The 18,050-nt window shown below is 52.3% G+C and overlaps 1 protein-coding gene across 2 annotated transcripts in view; it reads right to left on the bottom strand.

Moving 5' to 3' along the window:
• Positions 1–2,061: 2,061 nt before the first annotated feature.
• The window catches only part of TAOK1 (TAO kinase 1), a 73,886-nt gene continuing 57,897 nt past the window's right edge, over positions 2,062–18,050 (bottom strand). For both annotated transcript variants that reach the window (XM_090025657.1, XM_090025658.1), the window contains 8 exons: positions 17,234–17,368; positions 15,981–16,217; positions 14,977–15,105; positions 13,615–13,818; positions 12,976–13,215; positions 8,594–8,806; positions 7,380–7,562; positions 2,062–5,052 (listed from right to left, as the gene is read on the bottom strand). In XM_090025657.1, the coding sequence (XP_089881783.1) occupies positions 4,591–5,052; positions 7,380–7,562; positions 8,594–8,806; positions 12,976–13,215; positions 13,615–13,818; positions 14,977–15,105; positions 15,981–16,217; positions 17,234–17,368 (1,803 nt within the window). In that variant the 3' untranslated portion in view covers positions 2,062–4,590. The remainder of the gene's footprint in view (positions 5,053–7,379; positions 7,563–8,593; positions 8,807–12,975; positions 13,216–13,614; positions 13,819–14,976; positions 15,106–15,980; positions 16,218–17,233; positions 17,369–18,050) is intronic.

Below are 18,050 nucleotides of genomic sequence, written 5' to 3' on the forward strand. Positions count from 1 at the left end.
CGGAGCTGGGAAAGAGCATCAAGGGCCCAACGGCCACGTGCCAGCACACAATGGGACGCGGGGTTACTAGATCTTGCCCTTCTCTCCTTTGGAGTCACGTCGAATACAGCCATGGCGGTTGCTGCCCTGCGCCCTCCACACAGCCGCGCAAGCCTCTCCCAGGCACTCCCCCCTGCAGCGAGTCACCAAAGTGCAAATGGAAACGAACACAGCAAGACAGGCAGCAATCAGTAGTCCTTGTTCGCAGGGCGCCAGCCCTTCTGTACGCAACACACTCCCCCACCCTCACAACCCGGCTGGGGGGAGACCGCAGGGGCGGCCAGTCCGGCCCCGGGGGAGTTGACGCGGCAGGTTTGGAAGGACAGACGCTTGCTCGGAAAAGTCAAACCCATGCTCCAATGTCTGCTGCAAAGCACAACGGAGGCATCCAAGCAGGGCAGCTAGGGCAACTGGCCCCACCACTGACCACCCCATGGAAACCGGCCTGTGGCACAGAAGCAGGGCAGGAGCGGAGCACCAGGGCAAAGCATGCTCTTCTCTCAGATGTACGTTTTGGTCCCCAGCGCTAAGCGCCATGCACGGACAGGGAGGCCAGTGAGTGGCAGCCTAAGGCGGGCAGGAAGGCGGGTCATGATCTTTGGAGATGAAGCACCACGGGGGACTCCCAGACCCGTCCTCTCCCCGTGCCAGTCCAGTGGGCTGCTGGCCGCCGCGTCCCAGTACCAGACTGTCCCTCACCTTCTGCGTGGCCTTCCACCTTCCCTCCCTAACAGACAGCAAAGGACACCCCCACCCCACCACACAGCAAGAAACAGGCAGTACTGAAACAGCAGCGTCCCTCAGCTGCTCCCCCACAACGTGCTTCCATGCAAGGGGATCCGGCCTCACCCCAATGGGGCCCGGACCCTGCCAGCCCATCGCGGAGCTGCCAGACCCGAGCACCTTGCTAGACATGCACAGCCCCCGCCGGGCGCATGGGGACACAGGCGCACACAAGTGTACGACAAGCGAGAGAGCAGATGTGCGTCCCTGGAGACCGCCACGGCCCAGCGAAGAACAGAGAGATGGGCAACGGCTTACCACTCCTAGCAACCGCATGGGCAGACTGGTCTGAGGCCGGCAGGTGCCCCTCACCTCGGAGGCCAGCATCACGCCAGGATCCGGCAGCACCCCGGGAACTGGCTCAGAACCGACAGCGCAGCGATTCCAGGCAGGCCGGTGACCAGCTGCGCCCCTGGGATCCTGCCATGTGCGCCGGGACCCCTCGGAAGCCGGTGGGCTCAGCCGGAAGCGAGAGCACCGGCTGCCGGGCCGGCGCGGCGCCCGAGGAACATAACGCACCGCCTGCCCCGGACTGGGAGCGGCAGCCCCGGCGCGCCCAGAAAACACGGCCCCTTTTGCCGATGGGAATTCTGCAAAACCCAAAAGCGCTCCTCCGAAAACACGCCTCTTGGCTACACTCTGGCTGCAAGGCCTGTGCCCAAGGGAAGGGGAAAAACCACCGCAGAGCAGCCTGCTCGAGGCGTCCGGGCCGGTCCTTTCGCGAGAAGGCAACAAGCTTCCGAGCGCAGCATGCAGAGGGGGAGCGCCGCGGGAAGAGGTGCAACTACCATCAGGAGGAGATCCTGGGACCTGTCTCTCCAGTTTACAGATGACAGTGTTGGCAGTGCCAGGGGTAAGGTGACTGTCTAGTCCAGCAGGGAGCAGGTCATCTTAATTTAAAAAAAAAAAAAAAAAAAAAAAAAAAAAAAAAAAATGGAGTTTGCAAACTGATTCAGAAAGTGTTTGCGTCTCTCTGGAATATTTTATTTTATATTTGTACATATATCTCACAAATATATTTGTGATATATATATTTATATTTATAAAAACATATACATTATATATACTAATTCACCTCCTCACACACCTCCAGTACAAACATGAACACGATCCCCCGCCCCCCGCTTACAACAACTGAGTTACTGGGTGACATCTCCTGAGATCAGACTCATTCAGAAGGCAGCTGCTGGTACCCACGTGCACACACAAGAGACACACATGTAGACGAGTTGATCTGAATCAGTTTTTGCAAACTATTTTAATTAAAATATTAAACTCATTGGAATAGTCCAGGTCTGCACATGATATACATGTAAAAATGGTTACTACACAACTCTCCTGAATACAAAAAAGCCAATATGGGATAGACATCGTTGGGTCCAGCATTCAGTCATGCTTTACATTACACAAACAAGATGGTCTGAGGGAACTCGGTTGAAGTAGCCCAGTTTAAGCCAAAGACTTGGACCGAATTCAAACCATAACAGAAGCAAAAGAATGAAACGACTCCGTGTGTAAGTACAGCCTCCCCATCACCGCCGCCGCTGCTTGGGGTTCTGAAGCACTCCACATTAGCACCATGCTCTGGACCTGCTCTCCGCACTTGCGAGGGGGTCAATTCCAACACAGGTGGCTTCTTTTTGGCTTTCAATTTAACTTCAATTTTAAAAAACCCTCCAGGAAAATGCAGAGGATTTTCCTTACTAGTTCGGTTTAATTTGAGTGTTTTAAACGAGAAAGAATGGCCAGAAAGGCCCATTCCACACAGAGATGTAAAGCCAGAAGGCTTGTGATGACACCTAGTCATCACAGAAGTACACACGACCTAGAGGGCGACTCAAAAGGCATTTCCCGCTGCAGGACCCTCGCCGCACCCTAAACTTCTGTGCGCTGTTGATACTACAGGGCCCCAGTTAAGGCGTTAATCTGAAGCCTGGCTTGGTAAGTCTTCATCTCTGTTCAGTGATATGCTGTAGTGAGACACTGTCAGTCCCGTAGCTTGGATTCCCCAGAGGCGGGCTGAGAGCTACGGGTCTGGAGTGCATCTGGATTTAGTTCATGAAAGAACATCGCCCCGTCGAGAAACCTGAACAGCAGCGAGATGCTAGAGTTTTCTCTATATAAATATGTCACGTGGACAAACACATTCTGCAAACCTTGCTTTTGAGCCCTATAAACGTATGAAAGGCAAATCCTAGAGTTAGCAGCTAGTGTTTTCTTCAAGATGATTAGTCTGTAAGGAAAGTCATTTACAAAGAGCTCTGGCTGGGCAGGCCCCAGGAAGGAGACCCTCCGCCCTTGAGCCAAAACGTCGCCTACCTGCTCTTCTCTTCACCCCACGGCGCTGACTGGCCCAGACCTCCCTGGCGTTGGCACTAGGACACCTCTGACTCCCAGCACTGAGGGATGAGACTTGGCCACAAAAATCATTCTGTGTCTGCACAGACTCCCTGACCTTTTCCCATGGTCTTCCCCAGCCTCCTTCGCTCCCTTTCAGTAGTACAGCAGCTCTGCCGAGACCCTCCCGGAAGTAGTGCCTCCGATGCGCGGTGACATGCTGCCGAATGATCACAACGTTTCAACGGACTGTCACGTGGAAGAGCATTGCAGCAACCAAAATAATAGAAAGGAGCCTGACATGCAGCAAGATCTACAGTGGTGATGTGGGTTAGTCAGCAGCTGGTAGAGTCGTTGGCTCAGGTCCTCCCAGTACACTATGGCAACTAAACATTTAAACAGTTGGCTACACTCTACATGTAAACAGGAAACTGCGAGAAGCCCAAGGTAATAAATCGGTGATGTAGTGTAGTAATGGAAACCCCGATCAATGGCATTTTGCGACTATGGCATCATTCAGAATACCTCTGGCATTTCAGCCTGACCGGCTGTTGAGTCTAACATTTCTGAAGAACAGAGCAAAAGGACTACTTAGGGCTCCAGGATTATTCTGGTGCTTAGCTAAGATGAGATGTCACAGTATTACCCATGCGAGTGCCTTCCTTATGCTCTTCTGCCCCACTTCTCCTCCCAGCACAAAGCAGCTAGCGCTGGCAGAGGCAGGGGAACGCGGAGACGCGGGGCCCGGCCCTCGCCTCCTGGCCGCGGCTACCAGGAAACGGACCCGTGCCCTCTGCAGGAGAAAGCTCTCTTCTTAATGCAAGAGGGGCTGGGTGCTTGGGCGGAAAGGGTCCCATCGGACCCCAGCACCTCAGCAGACAAAGCCACTCAGCCTCTCCTCTCCCATCTCTTGCCCACCTACAAGTCCTTTAATGACTCCCTCTCCTCCTGGGCAACACCGGGAAATGGGGCCAATTTCCTGACAAATAAAAACGGGGCAAGGTATTCAGCCGCTCTACCCCCGAAGCTCCCAGCTCGCCGAGCCGGCTCCCAGAGGCTGCTAGAGTGCAGCCAGACACTGGCAAAGGCTCCAACTCCTCCTCTGCCCCGTTTGGGTCGGGGTGACCCAGGCCGCCAGAGGCCCTCCTGCAGTGTGTTTAGGAGAGTCCCCGCCAACCCCTCTGCCTAGATGCCCCCTCCCATGTCCCCCCCCAGTAGAAATGAGCCCCCCAGCCCCTGCAGCCAAATACTATGACATCCCAGTTAGTAAACACAAAACGTAATGCTTTACAAAATGAATACAAGATTCCATGTGCGCCCAGCTCCCCCCCCAGCAGTGCCGCACAGAGGAGGCTGTGGGGGTGGTGTCTGTAGGCAGTTTCTCTTGGCAGACAGCTCCAGTGGAATTGCCACCCTCAGTTACTGTTGAAGTTATGTATAAGACATGTGTGAACCATTGGATATTTGTGAAGTAACACTTGTGCTCCTGCTCATGCCCTGCTCCGTCCGTCCCCCGGAGGCCGTCCGCCTCAGAGCCTGGGGGCTGTTGCGGACCCCTATCGCGCTACCTCGAGGGACCCCTTGCATGGGCCCCGAGGGGTGACCCCATGGCTGGGGTCCACCTTGCATTGGATGGCCCCAAGCTTGCGGTGGGCCACCCATGGGATGACCCCAATGAGGTCCCGCACCCCCCGTCGGATTGTGGGACCAGCCAGAAGCTCCCGGGTAGCTGTGGCTGAACGCCTCGGGGGAGAGGTTAGAAAGGACCATGTTACTAAAACCTAGCCTCATGCTCTCCGAGTCGAAGGCTTCGATCTCGCGGGCTTGCCGCTCCAGCAGGCTCCGTATCCGCTCAGTGCGTTCGTTCTGCAGCGCCAGCATCTCCTCCTCGATCTGGGGAAGCAAAAGGAAGAGGCAGTTGGTGGCGGCGGGACTCATCACGTCACTTCTCAGTGTGTGCATGGGTGTAACCTCGCAGCACGCAGACCCAGACAAGGAGGAGTCCAGGGCTGGGCAGCAGGGCCAAAGCGCATGGCTCAAGGAGGTCTCTTCCTCCTCTGTGGTTCTGTTGCTCGCTTAGCAGCAAACTTGCCTTAACACACCTCTAGATGTACAAGGGTGGGTGGTGATGCTGCCAGGGTGCTGGAAAGGCAACCAGACCAGCTCCAACTGATCCATGTCACTGTGGGAGGGGGATGCATAGGCCTAAAGATGACACGGGGCCTGCTGGACGTGCTAATATTACTAACTCTAAAACTGTGGAAACTGGCAACTCAGGCAGCCCCTGGCATGTACAGCCCAGGTCATGGCTGGCACCAAGCAAACACACAGCATGAGTGTGTCATTTCCATACAAGCTCTATAAATTGCCAGCACTTTACAAACTGCCCGCTGAACTTGGCTGGCTCTGTGTGCCCTGCCTTAGTCTGAGTCAGGCATGCTTGGTGATGGGCTTGGAGTATCACTAGTCTCGTGTGCATCTTAGATCTCACTGCATTGTAGTCCTGGCTCTGCCACATTACCACGGGGCATGCATGGGCACTAGGAAGCTGGCACCAGGCTTGAAGCAGCCTCCATTCACTTTTGCTGCCCAGATCTTGGCATCGCAAGGCTCTTGATAGCGAAGAGCCAAAAGGAGAAGCCTTTCCCAACGCAGCAGCTTCCAGTCCCATTCCAGAGGGGCCACTATTCTCTCCAGTCAGCTGTAACCCCACAAGCCAGCCCCAGCCTACTTACTCAGCTCCACTTCCCTGCTGGCTGTTGACTGCAAGCACCAGGCATGCTTCTGGCATACAGACTCCTGCTCAATGAAACATGCTTACCACCTATTATTTCCCGGGGAGCAAGCAATCCTAAAGCACTGCATCAATCAGGGGTACCTTCAAGAGGAGACTGGGTAGGCACCTGGCTGGGGTCTTATGACCCCTGCCACCCCCAGTGCTCCTTCCTGCCCATGGCGGGGGGTCGGACTCGATGATCTGTCTAGGTCCCTTCTGACCCATGGATTCTATGATTCTACCTAACCTGTAAGAAGCACCTGGATCAAGGAATGGAGCTGTGCTGAGCTTCCCACCATCATACCTGAGGCTAAAACCAGGTTCACAGGAGCTTCCTGCCCCAGGAGGGCCCTCACCAAGTCACGTGCCCAGAGCTACTTCTGCCTAAGGCACGCTCCTTCAGATCCCTGGTGCAGCTTCAACAGATTCCACTTCCTCAGGTCACTTCCTGCCAGAATTTCTCGTGGTCACCACTCCACATAAACTGCCCAGCAGATCTGCTCTTCCATTTGTTTGCAAGGCACGTATCGGGTCATGCCACCAGGTGGCAACACGGACACAACATGGATGCCCTCCGGCCCTGCGGCTGCGCTACAAACTGTTCTACTTCCGCATTGACTTTTTAAGCATCAATGCAAGAGAAGGCGATGTGCCAGACCCCAGATGCCCCAACCCAAAGGCCCTCCTGGAACATCTGCAGGCTTCTTCCCATCTGGAGATTCAGTGGCCTGAAAAAGACCCCTGAGGAAAAGAAGAAGGCACAACTTTCCTAGACTGCTCTGCCTAGGCTTACTCTGCCCAGTGTGCTTTCCTAGCTGAACATGCACCTGCTGGCCCCTGGGAGAAGGAAGCAAAAGGGACCTCAAGGGGGCAAAGTAACTGCCCTCATTTCGTGACTGCTGATGACACTCAAGAGCACTGCAGGAGCTGGCACAGAACCGGTGCTGGCCCAGGAGCCATGCTGCAGTGCCTGCATTTTGAGGCATGCCATACAAGCAAGTCTGCATCAGGCCCTGGGGCCGGGCCCGGCTGCTCCAGTATGCCAACGGGTCGGGTCTTAACTATCGCTTCTGCGGGACAGCTGCATGATTTGAATCAACATTGTTCTGCGGGGAAATGGCAGCTGGGGCTCCTTAGGTAAATCCTTCTGTCCAGCTCTCCACACTACTCTGCCCTTCCCACAGAAACTCTCCCTTGGTACACCGTGGCCTACACAGAGCTGGGAGACGCCGGGCAGCCCGTGGAAGGAGAGGATGTTCCCCCTCCTCTCCCACCCTGAGTCACCACTACGGCAAGCTTCCCTCCAGCAGAGAAAGGGCAAGCACAAAGCGAAGCATGAATCCATTTCTCCATTAGGGCAAGCGTGTCATGCTTACAACCTGGGACAGTGGACAACGTTAAGATGGCTCCTGTCAGCAGCCCGCTGGCCCTGCCCCCTCCCTACCTTCTGCTCCAGGAGGGCCCTGCGGAGGGACACCCTCTGCTCAAGCTCACGCAGCTCCCGGTCGTGTTGGGCCTCAGCCTGCATCTTGATTTTACTCTGATACGCGTTCAGCAGCTCCAGTTCCTGCTGCAGCTGCATTTTCAAAACCTGGCACTCTGCTTCCTGCGCCTCGTCCAGACGCAGCTGTGGAAAGAAGACAATAGAGACATTTCACTGGGGGGCAGCCTCTCCTGACACACGCTACGGGGCAAAGGGCCATTTGTTTTCTTAGCCGTACAATTGCTTTCTCTTGCATTTAGTTTCATGGAACAGAGAACCCACAGTGACAAACACTGGTAGCAACAAGATAGCCGTGCTGCTGCAAGTGACACTACAGACCGGCATCTGAGCAACTCTGGCTCGTTATGGGGATGGCTGGTTAGCTGGTACTAAGGCCTATCACCCTTTCCTTTGCCAGAGAGAACCTAGGGGGGAAAAAGTCTCCTGTGTCGCATTTGTTTGATTACTGGAGTGCTGATGTCCAATGCAGATTTGCTCTGTTCACATGGAATCAGAGAGGTGGAGAAAGGATTTGAGCCCAGTGTGGTCACCTGAACAACTAATCCCATCCCCAGGGTTAACTGAGCATGCACTAAGGTGGTGCTACCCAGCTCCAGGCTGCCAAACCTGGGCGCACAGCAAGGAAGGCACATGAGACCCTGCAGAGGAATGGCAACGCAGCTACTGCAGGTACCCACCCCATGGCTGAGTGTCAGGTCAGGCAGCAAAATGGAATTTCCCAGCCTTGCCATGCTAGTTTTAGTGTCTTTCGACTCTTCTGTGCTGACAGCCCCTTACAGTGCTCTCAGCAGCTGGAGCTGCTCTGGCAGGCAGAAGCATGAGCTCAAAACCCAAATCCCCAGGCTGGGAGCCAGAGAGCGGGGCTGCCCAGGGAGCCTTTGAATGCTCAGCTGCTGTACCGGGCGCAAAAGCACCCATGGGACCAACAGAGATTTCCTTTTGGCCACATCACAGTGACCCTAGCCTAGCAGCAAGCACTTTCCTGGCCTCTACGGTGCTTCTGGGAGGTGGGCACAAGTGCACCTGGGCCCTGAACCCCGATACCACACGTGGGGCCAGGAGGAGCCAGCCCTGCTGTCAGACCATCTCTGGGTCACAAACTGCAGGCTGCTGCCTTTGGCCAGGGGGGCTGCAGGGTCTGGGAGGCAACTCACAGCTTGTGTCGAGAGCATTTCATTAATGCTGTGATCGTACTGCTCGGCGAGGATGGCCAGCTTGCGCGTCTGCTCCTCCTTGAGCCGTTTCAGCACCGCTTTGTGCTCGCTCTTTGGCGTGGTCTCCAGCAGGTGGTTTCTCAAGGCTTTGTACTGCCGGGTCTGGATCTTGCATGTGTCCTGGAACTGCTTCTTGATCTGCAGCTCTTTGGACTAGAGATAGGAAAAGACCCAGATTGTTTTACCATACTGAGTACCATACGGATGGGCCTAAGTTCAAGAACTCACAGCTGGACACGAGCATTTAAGGTCCGAGGAGGAAAGTGATAAACCACCCAAGAGGCAAAGACCAGGCTACTGCAGCTGCTCTGACACTTTGCTCCCATGAGGAACAATGAGAATACAGGCCCCTCTGTCACAAAGCTGCAGCCTAAATACAGCTGTCTCTACACAAAGGGCTCCACTTGCTGCTGGACTGGATCCAGTCCTGAGTGTTGCTTTTCAAGACGACTTCTGGAGGGGTAGGAGTAATGCTTATGAGCAGTGAGGGCCGTACTTCAACATGGCTGAGCCTGCGTAGTTAGAAACCTTATTCATTCAACGTTACAAAGTCAAAAAGAAGCCAGAAGAAGAATCAGAAACACGCAAGGAAGAAGAATTAAATTCCTGATTTCTGGGTCTGGCGAAGGAGATCAGAGCAAAAGTCAGATCTCCTTCCAGATCTGGCGAAGGAGAGTGTAGCTGAACCATCGGGGCCTTTCAAGAACACAGTATCTCAGCCCGATACTGAGTGGCCTGAGTTTGACTCCTGAAACCATCATGTACAACAGCTTCACTGTTCACCCTCATGCAAAACAGCCCTCGGGGCAGTGACAGGAGATGTGACCTTTTCCCTATTCTCTTCCTTTGCACCTGCCCACACAACCACACTGTCAAAGTGGGACAAAGTGACTACAACCCCAGACTGGGGGTCACTGGGTGCCTGGATTTCCTACTGACCGGGTGTGTGACCTTGGGTCAGTGACTCCTCTCTAGAGCTGTTTCCTCACCTGGTTAATGCCTAGGTACCTTGCACAGGACTTGCGCTCCAAGATCCTGAGAAGGAAGGGGCTCCAGAAACACCAAGGTGGAGGGATAGTTTCCCAAGGACAGGCCGTCTAGGCAAAACAGGAGTAACAGTAACAGACCCCAGCATACATCTACAAGGCCCAATGCAGCGCTGAGTTAGCTTGGGCACCAGAACCCACATAGCCACATCAGCATGGTGCCATCAACGCTAATGAGCTCTGCCGTGGCTATCCTGCTTCTGAACAGGCTAGCTCGGGGACTTCTGCACCACACCCTATGCTCTTCTACTAAGCAGTATTTCCTCTTGGGAGACCAGATTAGCCCCAGAAACACTACAACGGAGGAACACAAGGGAACAAACTCAGCCTGTATGATCTATGGCGCTAAGCCGGGGCCCCACAGCGAGCCCTACGTGGTCTGAAATTTTGAGTGTCCAGGTGCTCCTGGCCGCAGAATGGCCTCATGCGCCTTGCTCCAGGGAGGAACTCCACCACCTGGACTGGAGACACGGCTGCCTGCGAGCTGACCTCCCATGACTTATGCCACCAGGACTGGTTGCGCTGGCCGGATGATAACCCTAGCGTGTGCAGGCCCAGCACTCAAACCCAGTCCTACTTTCCCTAAACACTTCACCACCAGCAAGTTGGTTTTCAAAGAACATTGCGATTCCCTGGAGCAGGCCCTGGCGACGGCTCATTCCATTCAGCTAATGCATCCATCACAGAGGGCAGGACACCACTTTTACCATTTCTGAGTTAGCAGAAAGCAATTTCCCCACCGGAAAGCCTTGAAGGCTGTTCTCCAACCCCCCCTCTCCAAAGGGAAGCGTCTGCAGGGTCTGCTCTCCTATCAAAGGCTGGGCTATGGCCGGGGACTAACAATGCAGTTTGTCCTCCCTTTCTGTGAAGTTTCAGTCCGGCACCAGGCTCTGTTTACAACTTTCCAACCAAAAGGCTTTAACAACAGGAAACAGAAGGGAGGGGTCAGGCTTCCAGGCAGACTCCTGACAAGATCATTTTGGTGGAGTCTTGTGAAATACTGGCAAGAGGGTATTTGCATCACAACTGAACCACTCCAAATACGAAGAATCAGAATCATAGGGCTGGAAGGGACCCTGAAGGATCATTGGGTCCAGCCCCCTGAATAAGCAGGAAAGACGTCTGGGGTCAGACCACCCCAACCAGGTGACCATCCAGTCTTCTCTGGAAGAAGGGCAGTTTTCACTGAAGGGGACTTCCAGAGGTTGTTCCGTCTGGACTGTGCCCAGCACACGCAGCCTCTGACACCGGGAAGCACTGCTGGAGAGATGCTGGAGCTCAGCTGCCACCAGCTGAGCATTTGCCTGCACTGTTCAGAAGCAAGGGGAGATTTAAGGATCCTGGAACAAGGGTGCTGTGCTGCAGGGCTGTGACTGGAGCCTGCAGTTAGTGCTGTGCTTATAGAAATGCAGGGCTAGGAAAAGGGGCTGGGGGTTCATGGCTCCGATCTGAAGTCCCGTGTTAGGGCACCGTAGTGCAGGCAGCAGCGCATGCTCCCTTGCCCCGAGAGGGCCAACCTGCCAAGGCAGAAGGTCCGTCTCCGGGACCCTGTCAGCCCTTTGCCCTCCCTGCTCTAGCTGCCAAGGGGAAGATGAGCATGGTACAGGGCACATTGCCACTTGCACCTGGACTGCATCACCGGGCAGGCTTCATTCATGCTGATCTCAGGAGGATCAGCCTAATACGGCTGCTTCAGTCTGATTCAGATCAGAGCATGATACAGTTTCCCTGTGAATCACCAGCTATTTATACCCTATATCCTTGGAGATTCTGACCAGCGACCGAACGGTCCCCGGTACCCCCGAGCCAGCTCTCCGCTTCAAAATCATGTTAATATTGACAAATGACAGTTTTGCTGCAGAAGTACTGGTCTCAGGCTGGTTATTTTCCAGGCAATGTCTGTCAAGGAGATCACCTGTAGGTGGTATGAACCGAGTCAGGCAGGCAAGCCGCGACTTGGGGAGACCTAGCACAACAAAGAAACCCTGCGCTTGGTAGGCCACACGGCTCTTTCTATTATGGGCATGGTAGAGCGCTGGGTGGGGAGGAGAAGCCTGCCTCCCCCTCAAGGGGAACAGAGCAGGTGGCTCTGGGAAGGGCCTCATACTCCATTCTGCAGGCACTTCACACCCGACAGCCGCACTTCTCTGGACAGAGAGAAGGGCCTATAGTGGAAGCACCAAAAGTCTCAGCTCTGAAGCAAAGCAGGTCTGCTCTGCTACCCCTGTGCTGCCTGCAGGACGAGTGCCTGAGGAGACCCCAGCACGACACGGGGCAGTATCAGGGTCCTCTTTCCAAGGCCACACGCAGCAGGTAAAAACTGCTTTCCAGCCCTTGCTCGCCTGCCGGTATTTATGCACTGTCCACCCTCTGGGCAAGCTTGTGCACTTGACCTCCACATGGAACAGCAGCACAGAAGCTTTGCTGGGAAAGCTGATGCCTGACAGAAGGATGGCCTGGCTCCTCTCGTGGGAGGGTGGGGAGGAGAGATGGGGGAAAGCCTCTTAAATATAATTTAAAAATCCAATTTCTCAAAGATTTTGACTACTCAAAAGGGAAGATGCAGCTGTTGCTGCTGTGTCACCCAAGAGCATCCTCTTAAACAAGAAAAAGGCTGGGAAACGGGCAAAGCTAGGGCCCTCCCTGTAACACAACCACAGCCCAGGAAAGGGATCCAGATACCCGCAAACATGCCAATGAAAAGGATCTTAGCCACACTCCACTGCTGACGTGGCTCTACGGATGTCCCTGGCCTTTCAAAGAACAAACACCAAGGGCCTGACCTGCAGCCAGTGTGCCTGGCACAGCTCCACCAAAGCCAATGCAGTGGAGGCCAGTCTACCCAGGTAGGGATCGACTGGAGAATCTTCTTCTCAAAAGCGTTACCAGCTTAATGAAGGCAAGTGGAAGAGACGGTGATGGAATCGGAAAGGCTGGGCAGGGAGGAGGGTGAAGACAAAAAAAAAAAAAAAATCACACGGGCACTTGGGTGAATAGCACAGGCATCATGATGAGCTGCTTTCTCAGTTTAACGTATGTGAGACACAGCCATAAGCCTGCTGAAGACCTGGGCAGCAGGACATGGCAGGGTGAGGAGAGGCTGGTGTGGGGGAAGTTTTCAATAAGGCACACAGCATCATTTTGTAGCATGGCCCTGTGATTAGCTGTCACTGCAGTACAGCCAGTCCCCATGCACTGAGCTATGCCTTAGATCTCTGAGCCAGAGACTGACAACCCCGCTTCCCTGCCTGGGCCGTGCGTGGCCACCACACCTACCTTCAGGCTCTTGGGCTGCTGCCTGACCTCCATGACGTGCTTGCGCCGCAGCTCCCTCTCGCGCCGCTTGTTGTACTCCAGCTGGTTGGTGAGCTCAGTCTGGTGCTGCAGACGGATCAGCTCGCAGCGCATCTTCTGGATGGTGTTGAGGTGGCGGAACTCCAGCTCCTGCATGGATTCGTGTTGGCGCAGCAGCATGGCATGCTCCAGGTCCTTCTGCGTCTGCCTCTTGTTCAGCTCCTGAGCCAGGGAGAGGCAGCAGGTGGCTATGGGTCCCGCGCATGCCATGTGGCTGCGGGCAGACAGCTCACTGCCAGTGGGTACTAGACCCAATCTGCCAAAGGCCCCTTCTCTGTGCCACTGCAGATGTTGCCCACACGGGCTTCTGCACCCCTGGCCTTTCCCTTTGTCCCCAGTCAAACCCTCCTGACACAATGCCCCTCTCCAAAAGTGTTTGCTAGCCAGAAACCCCTCACCTGGCTTGCTGGACCTGCCAAATGAGATTATCTGCTCTGCTGGATATTGTGCATTGCCACCTCCTGTGTCATGTGCAGGACCCCAGCAATGCCAGAGGTGCCCCAGCCAGCTCATGTGGGGCTGCCATGGTTACAGCTTCTGCCCCCCTGCTGCCCTTCTTACCTCCCGAACAAGGTCCTGCTCCAGGTTGTGGCGCCCAAGAAGCATTCTTCGCTTGAAGCGGCGGCACTCCAGCTCCAGGTATTGCCGCTGGCGGCGCAGTAGGTTGGCCTCCTCCTCTGCCTGGAAATGCTGGATGTTCTCCTTCTGCTTGGAGAGCCACTCCTGCTTCTCCTTCTTCGGGGTGCTCTGGTTCTCATTCAGCTCCTGCAACACCAGGACAGGGATTTCACAGCCATCCAGCTAACCTCCTTGACTCCGAGCAGCTGGGCAATACTGCCTGGTGAACTGCGGCTTGTCCCAGGCAGCTTCGCCTTCCCTCCTACGCTTCGGTTCAACTTATTTGTCTGTCCCCTTTCCCTTGGCTTCAAGAATACTACATTTTCCCACTGATGATGATGCACTGACACTTACCAACTCCCATTTACCAGGCCTCTACAGGAGAGAAGGTTTCCATCTCATTCAAACAATATTTTTAACAACAGCTGCCAATCCGGCACCTGTGCTTCTCTAAGGAATGTCATCTTTGGTCCCACCAGACAAAGATTCCTACCCACCACAGTTCTGCCCTGCCTCCCTTGACCCCGCTGCTTGCTGGGCATCTCTCTCTCATGGGAGTCTTCCCCTTAGCATTTGCTACCATTGATTCCAAAGCCGAGTCCCAGACATGGCGGACTTTTCAAACTCTGCTCCTGATGGCAGAGATATCAGTCTGTCTGCAAAAAGAACCAGCAGGATGCGCCTGCAGCTCCTCTGGATGCAACTATGATGATTTTCAGAACAATACAATCATTACGTTACTAAATAGCTTCTCCTGATATTTCTGCTGCCTTACAAATGCATATTTTAACACCCAATCTGCAGGTCACTGCCACTGCTCTACTCCCCTGATTATCTACTATAGAGGCATCACCCAGAAATGAAAAAATGTCATTAATTACAGTGGTTACGGCCTGCATACAAGGGGTCCAGCTACACAATCTGATCAATATGCTGCTTTTCATTCCAGCAACAGGACATTTTCCCCCTGAACTACTCTCTTTCAGTTCTTAAGATCCTTAAGACTTGGCCGGCCCAGAACTGCAAACCATATCAAATAACAGAGAAATCTGTACTTCCAGTGAGCCAATGTAAAAACATTTGCTCTTGTTCTAAGATCAAGTTTAAAAATGGTCTAAGTGATGTCTTTCAGGAAGGTGTTATGCCTGAATCACAACAAAGAACTTGTCATGCTCCAGTGAAATGTATTTCATAGCTTAATGGCATCCCTGAAGTCTAGGAGTTGAGTGTGCTGGTACAATACATTGTACAAGCCATGATGTTAGCACAATTAATCCCCGATTGTTATTGTAACACAGGACTTGCCTCTTTGAGCTGCTCTTTGCGGAGCTTGTATTCTCTCTTCTGTGATTCCAGGAAGCTGTTCAGTTCCTTCTTCTGTTGGGCCTGAATGTGTTGTTGAAACTTCTTCTCTTCATTAGCCATCACTTTGGCCTACACCAATTCCAAGATAAAAGCAAAAGGTGTGTGTGAGACTCATTGAATTTTAACTGATCTCCATTTCCACTTCAGCCCACCTGCTCCATGTCTCTCTTTATGCTTTCAATGTATGCCTTTCAAGGACCCAAGTTGCTTTCACACACTCATTTCTCAGTCCCTACCCTCTACCCCCCAACCAAGGAAGGCACCAAAGGACAATTCTTGCTCAGTGCTACATCACCTTAGCTCTAAGTTTGAGGCTCTTCCCGATTAAAGTCAATGCCTAATTGCAGAGAAAGCCTCTAGGTAGATCCAGCAAAGGTAAAAAGCTAAGAGTAGCCAAAGAATGCTGGCCACTGATCTCTGACAGGGGCACTGGTTCACCACCTTTTATTAAACTTAAGCATATTCACCAGCAGATGGAAGGATGAAGAGTCTAAGCACAGCTGGCACATTGCTGTGCAGGTCTATTTGTCTCAATCACAACTCCTGACAGGAATCATATAAGGCAAGAGCAATACCCTAACTACCTGGATTCCTGGTCGTTTCTGAAGACAGCATTTGATTAATTCACTGTGTTAAAACTCACAGAGAAGCAAGACGATGGAGGATAAAGACAACAGAAAGGAAAATCCTTGCTGGAATTTTTCATGGGCTTGGCTTGCTAAGAGTTAGCAAAATGCACTGAGATGCAGGACATACCTTTCCTCTAGTTACATAAGCCCCTTAGTGTAAGGTGATGTATTAGCCTCTCTCTAATTATCAGTTTGCTTGGCTTCTGAAAATAGATGCGTAAGAGACTCCAATGTCATTTCTTCGCCAGCGGGGGCGGTGGACAGTTCAATAGAATCAACGAACATGGACCAGTCAGCTGAATCTTAGCTTCTTACCTCCTTCTCCATGGCTGCTTGGTGCTTTTTAATGAGCTTTTCCATTTCTGCAGCAAAGTTGTTGCGCTGTGTTTCAAGATCTTTGTCCAACCTGAGGCGATGCTCATCCATCTCTGCCTTCAGTTTGTTCTCCAGTGCCATCAGCTGTTTCTGGTGCTGCCGTCTCATGCGTTTATAGCCAGACATCTGCTCTCGGAGCTCAGAGTCCTGTTCATGTTCCTGCATTTGCCTTGTCACCTAGGCAGACAACCACAGCAGGATAAAAATAAGGTAATGCTTCCTAGTCTGCTTTTCACCTTTCTTTAAACTCCACAAGAACATGATACCATCACGAAAGAGGAGCACAAGTTCTAATTGCAGCAGACCACATACATACTGACTTGGCTAGGAGAAAAATCAAGTGCTCAGTTGCTTTTTTTTTTTTTGTTAACTTCATTCTGTTTTCAATGGTATTTTTTCCTGTGGAGAGACATTACAGAGGTGAAAGGTAGAAGCCTATACAGCTGGCAAAAGTCACTTTGTTTTCCTGCTTAATTTAGGTGGGGCTTGCAGAAATAGCTGTCATTTCAGCCAGGGAGGAGATGACTAGGTACAAAGGCTAGTCTCGCTATGAAGGCCTTAATGACCTTTTATCAATTTGACCCCATTTTTGGATAGTGCTCTTAGCATCTCCAAAAGCAGAGGGCATAGAGAGGAAATCATAACTGTATCAGCACTGATGGTTACGCTGGAAGACTAAAAGGTCGAGACATTAAGGTTGTCTGTGTCTATCTGGGAAAGTTAAGGACAGTCATCAGATTCTATTATTGGCTGGTAACACTTCTAGATATGCTCTTGTATTCTGGATGATCTAGGGCAGCATTTCTCAACCTGTGGGTCCCAACTCAAAAGCGGGTCTTGCAAGAATGAATATATGAAAAGGTCGCAATCAAGCTTTAAAAACAGATCAACAAACTTAAAAAATGGATTCACCTGTTTGCACCATGCAGTTCTAAATGATTTCCTGCTGTACAATGCCTATTTTCGACCAGGCATGCTATTTTTGAAAATAGAGACAGCACCAAATAATACCTGCCATTAGCTATTGGTAAATATTATTAAGCTATATCTGACTATTTTGGTGCTAACAATTTTGAGTTTATGGCAATGGTTCATATTCTGATAAAATCCTAATATTACTTGCTACTTGTAAAGCCAAACATTCAAATGAAATCTGTTCATAACATTTAAGCGATGGAAAAAGCAAAACCTACCAGGGATGCTGTGCGTATAGTAGCAAAGTGCTCTCGATTGCGGTAATGCGACTTGTGGCGGGATACTTGGGGTGGAGATTGTGGCTCTGTCGCTCTTGTTCTAGGATCTGACTCTTCTCTGTAGTTTTCTTCCTCCTTGGCAATGCAAAAAAAAAAATCAGCAACAGAGGGAATAAAGAGCATCTCTGTTACTCAGAGATTGTTCTTGGTCCATTTAAAGATATCCTTAACAAAATAAAAGTCAAGGTATCATCACCCTCGTAACCAACAGGCCAGCTGAAGGTATACAACCATCAACAGGGACTATGACCTCGGAATTTAGGATCCTCTAGAGGCGGTGCAATCACCTACCCTGGAAGTCTTCAAGAGGAGGCTGGACGGTCACCTCGCTGGGGTCGGTTGACCCCAGCTGCCTTCCTGCCTAGTGCAGGGGAGCTGGACCCAATAATCTTGCAAGGTCCCTTCCAGCCCTTACAAACCATAAATCTATGATCCTGAAATGTCACAGGACTATAGGAAAGCAGGGCTGGAAGGGAGCTCATCTAATCCAGCCCCCTGCTCAAGGCAGGATCAGCCTTGACTAAACCATCTCAGCCAAGTGTCCGTCTCACCTGCTCTTGAAAATTTCCTGGGATGGAGATTACAGTTTATAATGTTACTGTTGACAAGACAGTGATAGTTTACCAGGGCAAGAGTATGGGGGACATAAAGAGAAACAGAATATTAGGATGTTTAACAGGGCGTTTCCACCCAGCGTTCTACAATGTAGATAAAGTCTTTTCCCCAGGACAAGCACACTCTTTGCCAAGCAAGATCA

Source organism: Crocodylus siamensis, chromosome 13 (genome assembly GCF_052110815.1).
Source record: "Crocodylus siamensis isolate JL-2025a chromosome 13, ASM5211081v1, whole genome shotgun sequence".
In the NCBI taxonomy this organism is placed as follows: Eukaryota; Metazoa; Chordata; order Crocodylia; family Crocodylidae; genus Crocodylus; species Crocodylus siamensis.